This window comes from Esox lucius, chromosome 1, assembly GCF_011004845.1.
Source record: "Esox lucius isolate fEsoLuc1 chromosome 1, fEsoLuc1.pri, whole genome shotgun sequence".
NCBI lineage: Eukaryota > Metazoa > Chordata > Actinopteri > Esociformes > Esocidae > Esox > Esox lucius.
In genome coordinates, this window is record NC_047569.1 from 16776149 (window position 1) to 16795111 (window position 18963).

Here is an 18963-nt window from a genome sequence, read left to right on the forward strand (position 1 = left end):
AAGAGGATAGTGATGACCACAGCAGTGTTTTTTTTACTTTTCCTTGTTAAATTTGATTTGGTTCAGGTAATCACCGAATCAGTACCTCATTAAGTAAAATGAGGTGTGCATGTGTTGGAATTTAACAGACACTGAAATGGAATTGCTGCCATACATGTAGAGATGCTGATTTAAGGAAAATTAGGGGTGGTCTCTTATTTTTTTCCAGAGCTGTATATTCTGTGAGATAGAGGGTGCCAGTGCAGAGACCTAACAATTGGTGTAATCTGTTTAGCTTTCCTCATTTTTGTAAAAAAAATGAGGAAAGCAGCAGCATTCTGAATTTACTGTAGTTGCAGAAAGTCCTGGAACATCCAATCATTGATTCTTTCAAGGCACTGGCAAAGTGAGTCAATGGGACTATAGTCACTAGATGAGAGAGCTATATACATTTGTGTGTCATGTGTATAATTATGATAAGCAATTTTGTTGCTTTGCATGATTTGGGCTAAGGGCAGCACATAAATGTTGAATAAAAAAGGCCCCAGGAAAGAGCCTTGCGGAACTCCACTTTATGTGTGTTCTCTCTGATACATACAGTGGGGAGAACAAGTATTTGATATACTGCCGATTTTGCAGGTTTTCCCACTTACAAAGCATGTAGTGGGAAAACCTTGTTCTCCCCACTGTAGTTGCATTTGGAGACCAAGTATTCCCTGTCTCCATTCAGACCAAACCAGATTTCCAGTCTGTCTTACAGTATTGTGTGGTCCACTGTGTCGAACTCGACACTAATGTCCAATAACACTAGGATTCACATTTTAGCTAGAATGAGTGTTCAGTTGATTGGACGTTTGCAATTTTAATAAGGGCAATTTCAGTACTCTGGTGGGCCTGAAATCCTGATTGGTAAGTGTCAAAGTAACCACCTGATTTTGAGTAATTCCTTATTTGTTTGAAAATAAAAAATCCTCATGATTTTACCTACGAGGGTTTATTTTGGTGTATGTCTGTTTTTGTTGACTATACACGTATAGGCTACGTTTTTTTAACAGACGTTTAATGAGTGCCGTTTTCAGGGCCTTTGGAAAGTTGCCAAATAAGAGGGAGCTGTTACCTATTTGCAGTAGATCTATCGCCAAACTGCTAAAATTATCATACATTTTTTTTGTAAGGTGAGCGTCAAGGCAGCAGCTGGAGAACTTAAGATGTTGTACAGTTTCCATAAGTGCTGCATAGTCAATTGCATTAAACTGTGTCATGCTTACCAAATAATTTTTATGTGAATGTTGCAGTAACACTGTTTTCATTGTTGTGGAGTTTTTAATCGCTTGTCTAATGCCATGAATTTCATCCTTGACAAAAGCATCCAATTCATTGCATTTCTCGGTGGAAAGGAGCTCTGGGGCTATTGGTGCTGAGGTGTATGTTAACAACCATCGCGAATAGTATGAATAAGTATGTGAAATTTTAATGTTTTCGTTAATGATATTATAAAATAAATGATTGACTTGCGTCTCAAGCAATATGTGAGCAGCTTCATTAAATAGTACCCGCAAAACACCGGTCTGAACAACAGTGAAGAGGAGACTCCGGGGTTGCTGGCCTTCAAGGCATAGTTGCAAAGAAAAATGCCTTCTAATACATTATTTATGTTTGAGATCGAACCCCCCACTCTAACTCAAATGGTCGGTCCCATTTTGTTTCTCGCGGCAGTAGTTGAAAGACGATAGGTAGCTTACTCAGTCAGCCTGAGCCTGTTACACTAAACAAGAGAGGGACAGCAAAGCTTTAAAATATGAAACGCTCGTATGTGAGCGGGAGAGAAAAAAAGAAGGAAGGAGGAAGGTAGCTTGTCCATAATAATAGTAGTAGCTTAGCAGCTGCGGCTTTGTCATAAATGTGAATAGCTTAGCGGCAAGTCAATAATATGATGGTTTGACAGTCACGTAAGATAGTGCTTTCCCTGACCTGGACCATCACGAACGGCCACAGACAGAGGATAAGAAGACATCGATTCAAATCCATCAAGTCTTTCCTCTAACACCACTGTTGATTATGGTGGTGACCAGTGTTACAGTTCACAAATTTGTAGTTGACATTTACCATCACCTGGCTCCACAAGAGAGCTCTGACTGTGTAGTGACACAGAAGATAATGTCTGGTCCAGGTATATGTGGCCCTCCCAGCAGGGACAATGAAAGGTGCAGGATAGTGAGAAAAGGAAGTTCGACCTATTTGCACTTGATTGATCATGGTTAAGAAAGTGTGCACTTGAACAAGGTGGATGAGTGCTTTGTCCTTCACTGTAATCATTGCTTATAAGGCAGTATGTACCCTTCAGATTATTATTTTTAAACTAATTGATTTACTCTACTGAAAGTGGCAGCAATGCACAAGCCTTTGGAAGTGGCAGTGCCATACAACAACAAAGAAAGCAGAAAGCAAAATGATCCCAGTATGGCTTTGATAAGGACAACATGTTAAAAAACAGATGATGTTGGGGCCTCACCCAGTCTCTGCCTAGGGCCCCCAAAACTGCCACTGCTGTGAAGGTAGTAGTTACGCAATGTTGTAGAAGATCTTAAGTTTTGAACACCAGTGTATACAGACAATAAGATTGGCCCGAGAATCAAACCCTGAGGAACTCCAGTAGAAACATCCAATGGGTAAGAAAGCAGGGCCTTGGATTTTACAAACATTACCTCATCTGAGAAGTAGTTTTCATAACAGGCTAGACAATTATTTTAGAACCAATGGTTGTTGAGTCTATTGATTAGGATATGGTGATCGTCATGTTACCCGTGCCCCTTTCGGGCACTCCACTCACCTTTTGGGGGAAACAGACACTTTGTAAAAGCACTTTGTGACAACTGCTGTTGTAAAAGGGGCTTTATAAATAAATAAATTTGATTGATTGATTGATTGAAATCACCCAAATGGCCCTGAGCAAAAGTTCACATAACCATGAATGCTTGGCCTTACAGACACACAAGGTGACACACACAGGTGAAAACGGGAATTAAAGGTTCATTTCCCATACCTGTGGCTTTTTAAATTGCAATTAGTGTCTGTGTATAAATAGTCAATGAGTTTGTTAGCTCTCAAGTGGATGCACTGAGCAGGCTAGATACTGAGCCATATAGAGCAGAAAACATTCATTATAAAAAAATTATATAAAAAGATATACAAAGCCTTGCAAATGCCAGTCAGTACTGTTCAATCACTTAATAGGAAGTGGGAAATTCTCAGGTAGACCAAGAAAGATTTCAGCCAAAACTGCCAGAAGTGTTGTTCGGGATACAAAGAAAAACCCAAAGGTAACTTGTGAAAAATTATGGCAAGATAAATGTAGCATGTTATCAGAAAAAGATGGCAGACAATTTGCATTCTTCTGCACGAAAGCTGCGCATGGGACACTCTTGGACTTTCCAGCACGACAATGACCCTAAACAAAAGGCCAAGTTGACCATGCAGTGGTTACAGCAGAAAAAGGTGAAGATTCTGGAGTGGCCATCACAGTCTCCTGACCATAATATAATCGAGCCACTCTAGGGAGATCTCAAACGTGCGGTTCATGCAAGACCACCAAAGACTTTGCATGACCTGGAGGCATTTTGCCAAGTCGAATGGGCAGCTATACCACCTGCAAGAATTTGGGGCCTTGTTGACAACTATTACAAAAGACTGCACGCTGTCATTCATGCTAAAGGGGGCAATACACAGTAATAAGAACTATGGTATGCAGATTTTCGAACAGGGGTCAGTTCATGTTTTCTTTGTTGCCATGTTTTGTTTTATGATTGTGTCATTCTGTGATAACCTACAGTTGAATATGAATCCCATAAAAAATAAAAGGCATGTGTTTTGCCTGCTAGCTCATGTTTTCTTCACAAATGGTACATATATATTACCAATTCTCCAAGAGTATGCTAACTTTTGTGCACAACTGCATATCAAATGTTGAAACTGAGAAATTATATTGTTTTTGGAAAAATACATACCCATTTTGAAATTGATGGCAGCAACATGTTTCAGAAATGTTGGGACAGGGGCATGTTTACCACTGTTGTGTCATGTCTCACACTTGCCACAGTACTTTGTAAGCGTTTGGGAACTGAAGACACCAATTGCTGTAGTTTTGAAAGTGAAATATATTCCCATTCTTGCTTGATGTAGGATTTCAGCTGCTCAACAGTTCGGGGTCTCCTTTGTCGTATTTTTTGTTTCATAATGCACCACATGTTTTCAATGTGTTTAGCACCTGAACTCTTACTACGGGCCATGCTGTCGTAATATGTGCAGAATGTGGCTTGGTATTGTCTTTTTGAACTGTGAGCTGATGACAAGCCCTCTCCTCTTTAGTCTGGCGGATGCGGTGTCCATGATTCCCAAAAATAATTTCAAGGTTTGATTCGTCAGGACAGTTTTCCACTTTGCCTCATTTAATCTTAAATGAGCTCAGGCCCAGAGAAGAAGGCGGTGCCTATGGATCTTGTTTAAATATGGTCTCTTCTTGGTATGGTAGAGTTTTAACTTGCATTTGTGGATCCAGGGATTGTGGATCCAGGTATTGTGTTCACAGCCAAATATTTTTGGAAGTGTTCCTGAGCCCATGCAGTCATTTCCACTACAGAATCGTGTCTGTTTTTAATGCAGTGCCACCTGAGGACCCAATATTGGTTTTCGGCCTTGTCATTTGTGTTCAGAGATTTCTCAGGATTCTCTGAATCTTTTAATGATATTATGTACTGTGGATTATGAGAACCCAGAACTCTTTGTAATTTTACGTAGAGAAACTTTATTCTTAAATTGTTGCCCATCCTCTCTGGAATTATCTTTTAATACCCAATCATGTTACTGACCTGTTGCCAATTTACCCACTTTGTTGTGTGATATTCCACCAGATTTAGATTTTTAGCATGACACAACTTTTCCAGTCTTTTATTGCCTCTGTCCCAACTTTTTTAAACCTCTTGCTGGCATCAAATTCAAAGTGGGCATATATTTTTCAAGAAACAATACAGTGTTTCAGTTTCAACCTTTGTTGTCTTTATACTATTTTCTACTGAGTATAAGTTTAAATGGTTTGCATATCATTGCATTCTGTTTCTATTTACATTTTACGCAGCGCCACAGCTATTTTGGAAAGGGGTTGTTGTTTCATTTGTAAGTTCCTCCTTCTAGCGTCTAGAAGTGGAATAGCACAGACATTGAATTCACAATTTTAGATAGATTTAGTTGTTATACTTTGTGGCTATCTAGCAATATTGGTCTAGAATAGCATTTGTTATAGCTTATTCTATCTGTGGTATATGCTAACTGAGCAAACAAACACTTTTGGTATTGCTATGTTTCTAGTAGTGGTATAGGACAGACAGAGCTTTTTATGTTTCGTCTAGAAGCTTATTAGACAGCAGCTAATTAGCTGAGCAGTTTAGCTAACCTTACACAACATGTAGTTGAAGGAATTTCTATATCCTATCCTGACCATTGTTTAACTATAACAATACTTTTAGCAGGCTAGTGTGGTGTTGCACTGATATACTGCATATTTTGTGTAGCTCACTGCTAATACTAGGTAGCTTTATTGCTACTCATGGAAAATCTACCTAGAGGAAAAATATAGGCAACAGTTTGATTTTCAGATCCATATAAGCCTATGTATTCCTCCATTGCTTTGCCTATTTTTAATTAGTGTCCAAAATTTTATTGCAATTTTGTTGACACTGGCAACGCAATAAGACCTGATAAAAATGAACAAAAGATGGTGTACCTCACAAATAGTTTTTATTGTTGGTGTACTCACGCTCACCCATCTATTATTACCTTTTGAATCATCAGTTAATTAATCATTAATAATTATTCATCCATGCATAGGAAACACAGGAAATAAATTAGCCAGCTCTTAGTAAGCAATCTAGCTGTACAGTCTTATTGTATCAGCTAGGTAACATTATCTAGGCAATGTTTTTAATGTTAGCTACACAGTATGGACTACAGGAACAGCACTCGTCTGTCAAGTTTGTTTTCAGATTTAATAGCATGAAGAAGAAAAAGAAAATCCTCTTGTTATAGGTGCACCCTGCATTACAACATTTTTTTTTTACATTTTGTTGTTTGAAAACTGCATAAGTAACACTAAAAGAAGCCTACTTTGAATGGCTGTCTATCGGGCAACCTGGACAATTTCCCCCAAATGGTGGGCGAGGCTAGGCATGTTCAAATGTATCACATGACACCAGCTCTTACTGACTGGTTTTATGTCAGTTAAACCAACTGCCCAGTACTACTTGTTGTTTATAGTAGATATTATGTAATTTAAGACCTGCATTGTTGCTGAGGTAAACCCATAGCAAGCTCTGAAGGCTGACTACACCATAGGCAGAATACAGTGGGAATCAATGGTGGATTACAGAGACTTTATGGTCCCAATAAAATATAAGTATTGGGACAGTAAATTTAAGATTTCTATTTTGCTGGACATTCAAGGCACAAAAAATTACGGACAATACAAAAAGTTTTGGTACTTGCATGGACAGTTGAGATGAAAGTGAACCTTTATCAAAGTGATGGAAAGGCAAAAGTGTGGAGAGAAAAAAAGGAACAACTAAGCTATACCACCTCATCTTGTGAAGCATAATGGAGGTAGTATCATGCAATGGGCATGCATCGTTTCCTCTGGAACGGTCTCATTGATCTTTACCGATGATGTCAGGCAGCAGAAAGTATTAATACGTGTACATAAGCATAATTATTGGCTACTAAAAAAATTCCCACCAACTTATTGGGTGGCTCTTGACAATGCAACAGGACAATGACCTAAAACACACTGCCAATGCAACCAAACAGTTCATCAGTAGAAAAAAGTGGAAAGGGGATTTAAATACAATTGCTCATGTATGTTGCTTGCTGAAAAGGAGACTGAAGACTGAAACTCCCCAAAACAAGCAACAGCTCAAAATGGCGGTAGAAAAGCCTTGGCCAAGCATTTCAAAGGATGATGCCAAGAGTTTGGTGTTGTCAATGGACTGCAGATGCACTGCTGTTCTTGTATGCAAGGGATTTGTTACTAAATATTTCTTTTATACTTCTTACATTTGCTTTAAGTTGAAATGTCCAAATAGTTATGCTTAATATGAGGAAATGGAACTCTGAATGTGATGTTATTCTAAGTTGGTAAAATGTGTTGAAACAGATCTTTTAACTATATTTTCATATGCTTTGTGTGTACTGCAAATATAGCAATATTCTCCTTACTGTCCCAATATATATAAATAGCACTGTATCTGTTTCTGGTTTACAAGTCCCAAAAATTCAAATATTTAATTAGATATGCTTGCCTTAATTTTACTTGGACTGCAGGTGACTGTGGCTAATCACCTCTACATGTCAATGATGTTCAAAATCTCTAAAAGAAATGCCAGTGAACCTTTATACACTTATCAGAGATGGCTAATTGTGCTTTTGTATTTTAGGTAGACCATATCATTTCAATTGAGTTTTTGTTAAGCCCTGGTAGTGAAAGTAAATTACAGGCTAAGCATAGTTAGTATGTAAATAATTAATAGCCTGAAAAGGTAAGTATTGGGTCAAGTTGTGTTACCTTACTTTTTATGCTTTACACAGTTGCTAAATGTTTAAAATAAATATTATATAGCCTACTTCGGCTTGAAGTCTATGCATATAGACTAGGCTCTGTATGACCTTTCTATAACCCTTGCGCTAGCCAAGTATGGAGAGACGTAAACAATTATTGGTTACATTTCATGCCTATCACGATGTTTTGTAGACTAGACGACGTTCTTGTTGAGCCGATACTGATTGGGTCGCGCTCCTCGCATAATCTCTCTGAGCAACTGGAATGCGTGTTCTCCATTCGGGTTCAACTGTTCCTTTCATTTTTCACTGCAACCTATAAGTCTCGATCTCCACAATGGTGGTGGTAGTTTCAAGTGTCCCAGGCCTTGACTGTTGTGGTAAGTCCTCGGCTCCCACTGATTGGTTCACCAACAAAAAAAAAACACGAGGCTTGTCTTGTGATTGGAAGCCACAGGCTTCTATCATTCACTGAATGGTCGGGTACCCAAGAAGCTTAAGCTACGCGTGTTTCTTCCTAGGTCTTGGCAGCACCATCCGGCTGGAGGGAGTCGACACTGGCCGCTTGTTTTCTAAATACAAGGGACTTTTGGATATGTTTTGTTTTCACTTATATTTCCTTTCCTGGATAAATGCCTGTGCTGCGTGAGGAGACAGTTTGCAAGCTGAACATACGGGATCAAATGGGGAAAATAAGTTGACTGCTCTCGGAAGAATTTGTTTTCCTCGTTTCAGGAAAAAAGACTCCTCGTTTTATAAAAATGTTTTGGATATCTGGAGTCTGGGGGAATTGTGACATCTGAGGGAGGAAAGCGGCCCCCTGCCTGTTTTTTTTTTTTTTAACCGACGCTGTAAACGGCAACATTGTATCAAACCACTCGTGTGGCATTCTACCTTTACTTGTATTCATTCGTTCTTGTAGTCTACTACTACATAATATCGAATTTGTTGTTATATGACGAACATTTGAAGATCCCGTAGTGTTCTGCAACGCCGAGAACAAGTGTTTATTCAGCAAGCAATTGTAGCTTGACCCAAAGCGGTATAACTTCTGCAAACTGCATGCAGCACTGGCGGTGGGAACAACGGCGGTGCTGGACCAGGCAATATGGCAAACTTGAGTAAATGTAAAAGATGAATGCTGTGCTATTTCCCATGTGATACATATCATATCGGTTTCCCTTTTCATACCAAGAAGGGGAAATTAACCGAGTTTCGTGAGTGGAGAGGGGAACGCCACTTCCAACATGAGGGAGATCTAGGGCCGTTGATCATTTATTTATTGTGGGGGGTACGGGTTCTTTCTGTCGCATTTTTATTTAATCATTTTAACAGGTGCACTGCATTTACATATTAAGTATTGTAACAATTTTAGTAGCTATCGCTGCATGTGCAAGAAAATTAAATTAGGCTACAATAAGTAGGTCAGATAAGCTACATGAAATGATAAGACTGTTGAGGACAGCGAGGTTGCTCTCAGATTTATCGCTGACATGTTTATTTAATTCAAATCTTTCCTAGAGTTTCGATTTATGTCTCTGGCCATAACCAAATTAACAGTTAAACACCATCTGCCCAATCCTAAAGCCCTACCTTCACCTGGGGTAGCCTTTTATTTTCGCGTAAGATAGACGGCAGATTTCCACCCATTTCACCGTAATTTTCCTTTCTTTTTGATTGTTGTTATTGAGTGAATGGCTCTGTGCGGAACGACGGCTACCAATGCCGCAAAAATGATGGCTGCATACAACGGTGGCGCCTCGACAGTTGCTGCCCATCACCCGCACCATCACCACCAATTACCGCATCTCCCTCCTCCCCATCTCCACCACCACCACCACCCCGGGCAGCATCACTTGCAACACCCCGGCTCGGCCGCCCCTGTCCATCCAGTACAACAGCACGCTTCTACAGCAGCAGCTGCAGCGGCTGCCGCTGCTGCGGCAGTAATGCTGAACCCGAGCCAGCAGCAATCCTACTTTCCCTCGCCAGCTCCTGGACAAGCCCCCGGCCCGGCAGCAGCTACAGCACCTGCCCAAGTTCAAGCTGCAGCTGTTAAAGCACATCACCACCATCATCACCAACACTCACATCACTTACAGCCGCAGTTGGACATAGAGCCTGACAGACCCATCGGCTATGGAGCTTTTGGGGTGGTCTGGTAAGTGTTCTTCGGTTTTCAGTGGCCGGCTGGATGAGTTGAACAATATGATGCTGTGCGCTCTCTATAGGCAGGCCATGTGCACGTGACGTGACCTTGAGTAGCCTAGGTCCTGAAAGTTAGTTGGTGAATCATGTTATTGTGGCAGTAAATAGTTTCAACATTTCAGTTTCCATTTGGTGGAAGCACAGTTTAATATTAGTTAGACTAAACTCACATCTCCCTCTATCCTTAAAGCTGTGGCATGTTTATACTGTCAATGAGATTATGATAACTTATCAATGTTTTCAATTGAGCTGCAGCTGGAGAAATGGGAAAAGTCTCCCCTCCATGCAAAATGTGTGATATTTTGAAGGTGTGGGAAAGTGACTTGTGATACACAGAACTCTGAGCTCCAGTCCTGGGAAACATACCCAGACTTAACTGATATGCAGTTTTTCAGGGCACAGTGTAGTTCTAGTTTTCTGGTATTTTTGTGTCATATTGTACAGCAGCTGATGAAATGAACACTGTAAAAGTGTAATACAATTTGAACTGGGTTATTTCCTGATAGTTGCTAGGTGAAAACTCTATCTACACAGGACCTTTTAATCAGCAAATGAGTGGAAGTTTCTGCCATGCTGTATTTGATAGAACAGTAACAACAAGTTCCATACCTCAGCCAATCACTGCTTTTTCGGTTTTCCGCTTACATCATTCCCATATACAGTCCTACACACATTCTTGCTTCAGATTTTGTTTCGAAAATGTAATTTTCGCTTATTTTTAATTTCAATCTATTACAATGATTTTTTAGTTTTTGCCTAGAAATAGTACTATAATACTTTCAAAGCTTTTTGGATACTCTTCAATGTGTCAGGGCCATGATATTGAAGTGCCTTCATTTTAAAAATTGATTAGTGGTCCTGTATTACCTCATTGCACTTCTCACTTTTCAAAGTTGTGAGCATATGGATTCCGATGGGCCTTTAAGTTGCTACATGTTCTGTAACATTCTGTTATCAATTAGCAAGTGTCCTGTGTATCTGCTAACATGGCAGTGGTTATTTATAACATGAACCACATCAGTCAGGCTCTACCTGCCTATATCTCCTCTCTCTAAAAACAACCTAAGTTATTCTAGCTACTTTTTGGAATCTCAAAGGGCTATTTCATACAATGGGTGTTCAAGCAGTATGTTGTTGGCCCCATGAGTCTTCCAAAGGCCTTGGAAGAAGCTGCCGTCCTATATTGCATTCTCCCATCAGTTTCCTTCAGATCTTAGAACAAAGGGATAAAGGGGTTTTTGTTTTTGGGCTAGGCTTATTGTTCGAGTCGCAGAGCGATGATGTCTCCTTGTTGCCGTCTTTCCTGTGGAGGCCATTGGTTGGGGTCACTATCTTCCCCCTTCTCCTTTCAGCTCTTCCTGTCCTGTACATCTCCAGCAACACCAGCCCCACCGCACCATGACTGCCTCTGCAATCTTAGCCTGACCTTTCCTCAAAATCGTTTCCTGTAGCTCATTGTCTGCTTTTAATCTGCACTGCTGCTGCCCGCTTGGATATTTATAGCTCTGCACTTGCTGGAGGCACAGAGGTTTTCAGGAGCTTCCTGCCTCCCTCCTCCCTCCTAGAAACCCATCCATCTGAGTTCCCTAGGCCACTCTTTTAAAACAAAGTTGCACTTAGACTTAGTACAGTGTATTTAAATTTTTTTTTATTTTAGTGCTAAATATGAATCTTGAAAATACAACTTCTGGAGGATGGAGTGCATTTTCAAAGCTTTGTAAGAGGTGTAGCCTCATCAGGCAATGTCCAGGTGTTCAAGGATTGTCTCTGTTTAGTGGTGGAGCAGCTTGCAAAGCTTTGATTCTTCAAATCATTATTTCTGATTTATTATTTGTAACAAGCTAGAAACACCATTGAAACTTGAGAAGAGGACTGATCCGGAAATGTTTGATATCTTTATATATATTTTTTACTATGGATCTAAATCCACCATAATGGGATGTGTTAAATATTCCAAAGGTTCCATTTTTGTTATCACTTCCAACCTTCAATTCACTATGTAATAAAAAAAACAACCTTTTGACCCAAGCCACAAAACCATCACCGTGTTAACTACTCCTGTTTAAGTTTGGAATCAGAACAGAGATGATCTTTCAGTCAAAAGTTACATCAGTTTGTCTGAGTGACGAAAAGTAGCTTACTAACTAGCAATTCATATTCTCATGTCCATTTCTAGGGATTTCCAATAGTAAAACAGTTATTTCTCCTGTAATGTACTGTAACTATTAGTGCTCCTATTACAAATAATGTTTTTCTGCTAGTATTCTTAAGTCAATGTACTACTACTTCTCTTCCTCCATTTCACTGCTGTAAGGTGACCAGATGTCCCCATTTTCCCTAAGTGGTTGTTGTTTTTAATACTGGTTTTATATAGAATGGGTGAAGTAGCTATTTAATTTTGGGATTGTTGCAGTCGGATACTGGTCAAATGAAGCTGGCTGATAACTGCTGCTTAAGTACTCTCAGGTAATGCACTTAATTATGTTTTGCTTGGGTTTAGTTATGTTGCCTCTACAAAAAAAAGTTTATATAATAACACAAATTATGAAACTTAAAGTTTCTGCGACTATACCTACAAGTAAGAAATAAACTTTTTCTGGGACATTCACCATCATATTCTCCAAAGATAAAAACTAAATTAATACCTTCCTTAAATCTTCCACCTCAACAGCAATTCAGAATAGAGAGAGATTGAATATTCTATTTTAAACTCATTTTCTTAACAGATTACGAAAAACACAAACTGGATGTTAGCATAGTTGTGATTAACAAGATAGTGTGGACTTTGGAATGAATGGATTTATGCCAGAGGAAATACATTACTGCTCTCAAATCTGATTTCTCCATTCAAATCTGTCCATATTAATAGAATAATTGCACAATACTGACAACAGATGTCCTTATATTTTCTTCATGCTACTGATTTTGAAATATCCACTGAGCTTGTTTTTTTTTTTTTATTCCAGGACAGAACTGAATCTATCCCCAAAACTGGCACATAAAGAGTTAATTCACAGTTGTAGTTACATTTTAAATCTTACCAGCTTTACATATAGGCTACATTAATTCACCAACACTAGTGTTGGCATGATCTACGATATTCCAAGGCAGTGGTGGCTACCACCATACCTTTTTTCAACTTTTAGTTTAGAAGTTGAACTCATGTTGTGGATTTAGTTAGAGACGTCAGTAACCACATGGCTATCCATTCTGGGTTGAATATTTAGGGAAGGTGACCTGCCATGGGCTGAATGCAGGCTCTTAGTTATCAGTGGACCATCTCTATCACACTGCATTCCAGTGCCGTAAGTGCTCAGTGATGCGTACAGCTGTGAAACGTGAAGTAAATATGCTTTGCCCTGCTGTAGAGAGCTTGTGTCATGTGTTTAACTGCCTATAGACCAGATGGAATTCTGCTTCTCAGGCTAAATTTTAATCTTATTAATCTGTCCTTAACTATTTGCTAAAGCAAAGAGCTAAAATAGATCAGGGCACATGCTTGTGTAGCTCATCTCTTCCTACAGGCTGACAAAAAGAGCTTTCTGTGTTGTTAACTTCATAACTTCTTGTATCTTGTGTCATTCATAAGGACCTTTGGCCACACATGACATGTTTGATATACATGTGTACATTAGTTATTAATTCTTGTAGATACAGTAAACTGTATGTTATAAGGAACACATGATTGTGAGTCAAATCCGTTTCAATCATTGTTCTATAGATTTGGTAGAGACGTACTGTAGCTTTGTTTCATATTGGATTGGGAATGATTACAGGTGGTCCTTCCCAGTACTTATCAAACATATTGCTTCCACACATCCTGTGTTTTTGGAAATGAGATTAGGATAGGAGATCAAGATGACACCTGTTGTAAAGCTGGCTCCCGTCTGATTACGTCCCTCTGCTCCAGGAGTGGGAGTCCCCTGTACCCAGCTGATCTCACTCTTCTCAAACAAACATGACTCTGTCCACTCTGTAGCAAAATTATTATGAAAGCACAGTATGTACCTCTAAGTTATAAGGAGCTGTTTTATCTGTACATGCATTTTTCTTGTGGCTTTACACGGAGGGAAGTGTAGAATGCCTTTGTACTGTATTCTTTGTAGGATGTGATGCTTATGTTAGGAATGTCCTGTGTCATTTTATTCTTAAAAGTATTTAGTTTCCTGATCGTGGCGGGTTTGATGCTGGGATGGAGTGTGTGTATGTGGTTTCAGTTAATTCCCTAAATGAGAGTTTAAGTAGAGGATAACAATGACAATTCGGTTGACACATTATGTATATTATCATTGCGAATGCAAAAAAATTTTAAAGTCAGATACCAGTGGATGTTCTTGAGTCACAGGTGAAATGTACAGTAAATCAGACAGAAACCACTGGCCAGTAGCCAAGCATATTACCTATTCAACTAGCATTATGCAAAAATCTTTTTAGAAATTAACCAAACTATATTACCCTCTTGAATAATTCAACAATAAACAAGAAGGTGGAGATATTTAAATGGTTTATCTGGTTGTCTTTACACATTCATTTAGCTGCAAGACAATAACAACACAGCCATAATGACATAGCTACTAGCTAGCTTGTGTCACTCCACAACATTATTCATAGATTGCACATTATGTAACAATAATGTTTTGACCGTCCCTCCTGGGGAGCTGATCAAGTTTTTGTCCAAAGTGCATTACTAATGTATTAAATATGAGCAGATATTATATTTGAGTTGTGAGTTGCCATAAGAGTCAGGACGCTGTGTAAAATGGAAATAAGTAAAATAAATAAAATAGTCCAAAGTCAACATCAAATGTTGAAACTGAGAAAGGTCATTGTTGCTTGAAAAATATGCCCACTTAGAATTTGATGCCAGCAACATGTTTCAAAAAAGCTGGGACTGGGGCAACAAAATACTGGAAAATGTGTGTAATACAAAAAAAATAAATAAACAAACCAAACATCTCACAACTAATTAGTTTAATTGACAACATGTCAGTAACATGATTGGGTATAATAAGAGCATCCCAGAGAGGGTGAGTCTTTCAGAAGTAAAGGTGGAGAGGGTTCAACACTCTTTGAAAGAGTGCACAGGCAAAACGTGTAAAAATGTAATAAAAACGTTTCTCATTGTAAAACTGCAAAGAGTTTGGGGATCTCAGAATCTACTTTACATTATATAATTAAACGATTCAGAGAATCCAGAGAAATCTCTGTACGCAATGGACGAGGCCGAAAACCAATATCGTATGGCCGTGGCCTTTGGGCGCTCAGACGGTATTGCATTGAAAACAGACATGATTCTGTAGTGGACATTACTGCACTTCTGAAAACCTTTGTTTGTGAACACAGTTTGCTGCTGCATCCACAAATGCATGTTAAAACTACCGTGCAATGAAGAAACCAGATATAAATAAGATCCAGAACCGCCAACGCGTTCTCTGGGCCTGTGCTCATTTAAGGCAAAGTGGAAAACAGTACTGTGGTCTGACAAATCTAAACGCTGCGTCCTCTGAGCTAAAAAGGAAAGGGACCATCTTGACCTTGTTATCAGTGCACAGTTCAAAAGCCAGCATCCGTGATGGTATGGGGGTGCATTAGTGCACATGGCATGGGTGACTTGCACATCTGTGAAGGCACCATTAATGCTGAACAATATATAGAGGTTTTGGAGCAACATATGCTGCCAACCAGACAATGTCTTTTTTAGGGTAAGGCCTTGCTTATTTCAGCAAGAGAATGCCAAATGACATTCTGCACATATATTACAACAGCATGGCTCTGAAGTAGAAGAGTTTGGGTGCTAAACTGGCATGCCTGCAGTCCAGACCTGTCGCCCATCGAAACATTTGGCATATTATGAAACAAAAATACGACAAAGGAGACCCCGAACTGTTGAGTTGCTGAAATGAATCGGAAGACATTTCACTTTCAAAATTACTGCAATTGGTCTCCTCACATTCCAAACGCTTAGTGTTGTTTTCAATTATATATGTATATCAATTGGATTCATATCTGGAGAACATGAGGGCCAGTCAATGGGCTCAATGCCATCATCATCCAGGAACTGCCTACACACTCTGGCCACATGAGTCCGGGCATTGTCCTGCACCAGGAGGAACTCAGGGCCGACTGCACCGATTCAAATTGATTTACATACGTTTTTGTGACTCTTAACCACAGTCAGCAGTGGCATCAACAATATGGGCACTGATCTGTAGCCTACCGGTGGAGCCTAAAAGTTTCATTCTCAACAGTGCAAGATACTGTCTAATATTCCTATGCGTGGTGGATTTTAATTTCTGAATTTTGAGTGTAATTTGCAACGGCTAGCAACAATGTCATATTGATGGTAGTTGGATTGAAGCTAGCGATTGCAGTGGAATAAAGATGCAAGTTCAGTTTTTTCAGATAACAAGGTAACTTCCTTCCAGGAGCAGCTGAAAATATCTGCTCTGTGATATATTTTGTATTAGACTCAAGTGTAACTACAAATAATTGTATTATTTGGCTTACATTAGCATACACATCATACTCATTTGTTTTGGGTTCTTTAGTGTGATGTTTTTAATTAAAATGTTAGTTCCTAAAATAAATACAGCGTAAGCGGAGCCGGCCAAGAAGAGCGATTGTCTCTTACTGAGTGAGTGACTGACTGACTGACAGACTACCCCTTGTTAAATAGCGTAGTGGTTAGAGACAGGGCCTTCCACGCAAACGACTGGTGTTTGAGCCTCGCCTCAGACAACACATTATGCATTAGGATTTGTTCAGGATAGACAAGAACTTGGCTGGCTATAACCTTAAGTAGCTATGTTATAGTAAGCCTAAAATAAAACTGTTTACAGTTACATTGTGACTATTTCTGGGGGATTTTTTCGACATATGCATTTGTGCATGCTTTTTGGGGTAATAGCTTATAGATCACCACTCCTTGCGCAGTAAAAGAGGGGTTTCCATGATTCTCTCTTTTCACTTTACGAAGTAGTCAGTTATCTTCACTTATAGTATCAATGTCATTCACGAATGAAAGAAAAACTACTGTTGTTCCATGAAATGAAATCTCTGGCAGTGTAGAGTTTAATCTTCAGTCTCGTTAGCAATTGCTCAGTTATTATGACTATTCCAAGTAATAAAAAGATACAGTACTAGTAGGCCTATTACTGGCTAGTAAAAGACATACAGTTCATAGATGTTATTTGTGGTGGAAGTTAACTTAATAAGAAACGTTAGTCAGTTTAACACAATGATTAATGGTGTCTAGCTAAATATTCAATCCTGGCATAATGTTAATGCATTACAAAGTGACATCTCAACATTACTCTAATGTTGAGACGCAACTTTTTGACGAGGTAGTATGTCCCAATCGGTCCCAGTACTGGCATCTTAGGTTACTATATACAAAACAGTACGTACTTCACCATCATCCACAAAGAATATATTTGTAGTATGCAATTAGAGATTCAGCCAATGCTTTCGATCTCCTTGTAGTTCACATAGCTTAGTGGTTAGCTATTCAACTGTTATTGTATGGATGACCATCTACAGTAAACTTTGTACAATAGCACCCTTTTATATTTTTGTTTTCCAGCCATGGATTGATTGTAGTAATAGTTTTCTTTATAGGTACTGTATAGCTTTTTGCTAGACATCTAAAGTAATCTTTGTATACTTTACTGCCATTAATAAACATTCTGTTGTCCATGTTATTTCAGCCAAAATGTAATGGCTGAGGTAAAAGTTACATTCCCATGTTTAAATAGCGCAATGGTTATCGAAACAAGCCAGGGACAACAACATTCAACCCTTCTAATCGCAGGCCAGCTGTACTAGGCTTGCCTAGTTCCTTTTCTGGTTTAATTTTCTTACTGGCTGTTGCTAAATCAAAATGCACCCAAGTAAGATTTCTAAATAGCCCAAGAGCTCCATGATGTATTCAGTAAACACTTCATGGTGTTCAATATTAAGGTTTCAGCCAATTCCCACCTCTAATGTTATCATATCAGTCAACATTGGCTAAATAATAGCTGGATTGTGCTACCTTTGGTCAAACAATACTTCATTTCAACATTATCATCCTACTCATAACATACAGAAAAAACGCTAAATGACCGAAGAAGTTACATCACTGGGCAGTGGATGCTTGCGTTCCTGCTTGTTTATGCACTTTCATAATGCTGTGTGGATCAAAGTAACTTGCTTATACTGCAATGTCAGATATAAAAATATAATGATACATGTCTGTAACATAAGTAAATGCCTGTAAAATGAAGTTATGGTATTATTACTGTTTGGTACTGTTTGGCTGACAATTCTGTTTAGTCTTCCCTGCTTGGAGGTGGGCAACTGTTTACCAGTGGAGGTTATTCTTAAGACAAGAAATTAACAAGTTTACATTTCAATAATGTCTCTTGAGAATCTCTGTCTAAAAACATTTACAGACATCCCTGCTAGTTTATTGGTTTGAAGATGCTGCTTGTCCTCTGTTTTCTCGCTTGTCATGCTTGTGACCTTATTTCTAGAAATTATTTAAAAATGTTTGCTGTGTGTATCTGTGTGTGTTTAGTGTTTGTTGATCTGTTTCCTTACTTATGCTTGACTTGCAGTGAGATGTTAACATAAAATACTCGTCAGGTAATTTTACTTCAAGCTTTTGCAGGACAAAGGATATAGATTTAGCCTACAAATAAAATGTTGCTGGTTGAGCTTTAGTTAATCAAAAAAATGTTTAACATAAAATGTATCCATTGATTAGGACACCAGTTCATCTGTTTACATAATCAAAAGTTTTGGACAAAAGCATATGCTAAATAATGTAAATGAATCAAACTGAACCTTTCATCAGCCTTTCTTTATTGAAAGTTACTTCAGTCAATCTACCTTCAATCATCTACATAATCTGGGGCACAGTTTCTGGGATACAGATCAACCTTAGTGCAGGAATATAAAATCATTCCTGTAAGCCTAGTCATGGACTAAAAAAATATTCCTGTAAGCCTAGTCATGGACTAAAAAATCTAATTCAATGGGGATTTCTATCCATCTAATTTTTTTGTTGAGGACTAGGTTTAATCTATGACTGGGAAACTATATGACTGTAACAAGTCAGTCTTCGGGTAAACCATACAACATCCAATGTTGCGGACTCCAGCACTGATAAGAAGGAAATGCCGCGTTTACAGGGCC

The 18963-nt window shown here is 38.8% G+C and overlaps 1 protein-coding gene across 2 annotated transcripts in view; it reads left to right on the forward strand.

Annotated features, from left to right (window-relative positions):
• The window catches only part of nlk2 (nemo-like kinase, type 2), a 106552-nt gene that overhangs the window by 25586 nt on the left and 62003 nt on the right, over positions 1 to 18963 (forward strand). Inside the window, exon 1 of one of the 2 annotated variants that reach the window (XM_010876208.5) lies at positions 8078 to 9739. The exons of the other annotated variant lie outside the window; for it this stretch is intronic. Coding sequence (XP_010874510.2) covers positions 9273 to 9739 — 467 coding nt within the window. The 5' untranslated portion in view covers positions 8078 to 9272. Of the gene's footprint in view, positions 1 to 8077; positions 9740 to 18963 lie in introns of those variants that run through there. 2 annotated transcript variants of the gene reach the window in all.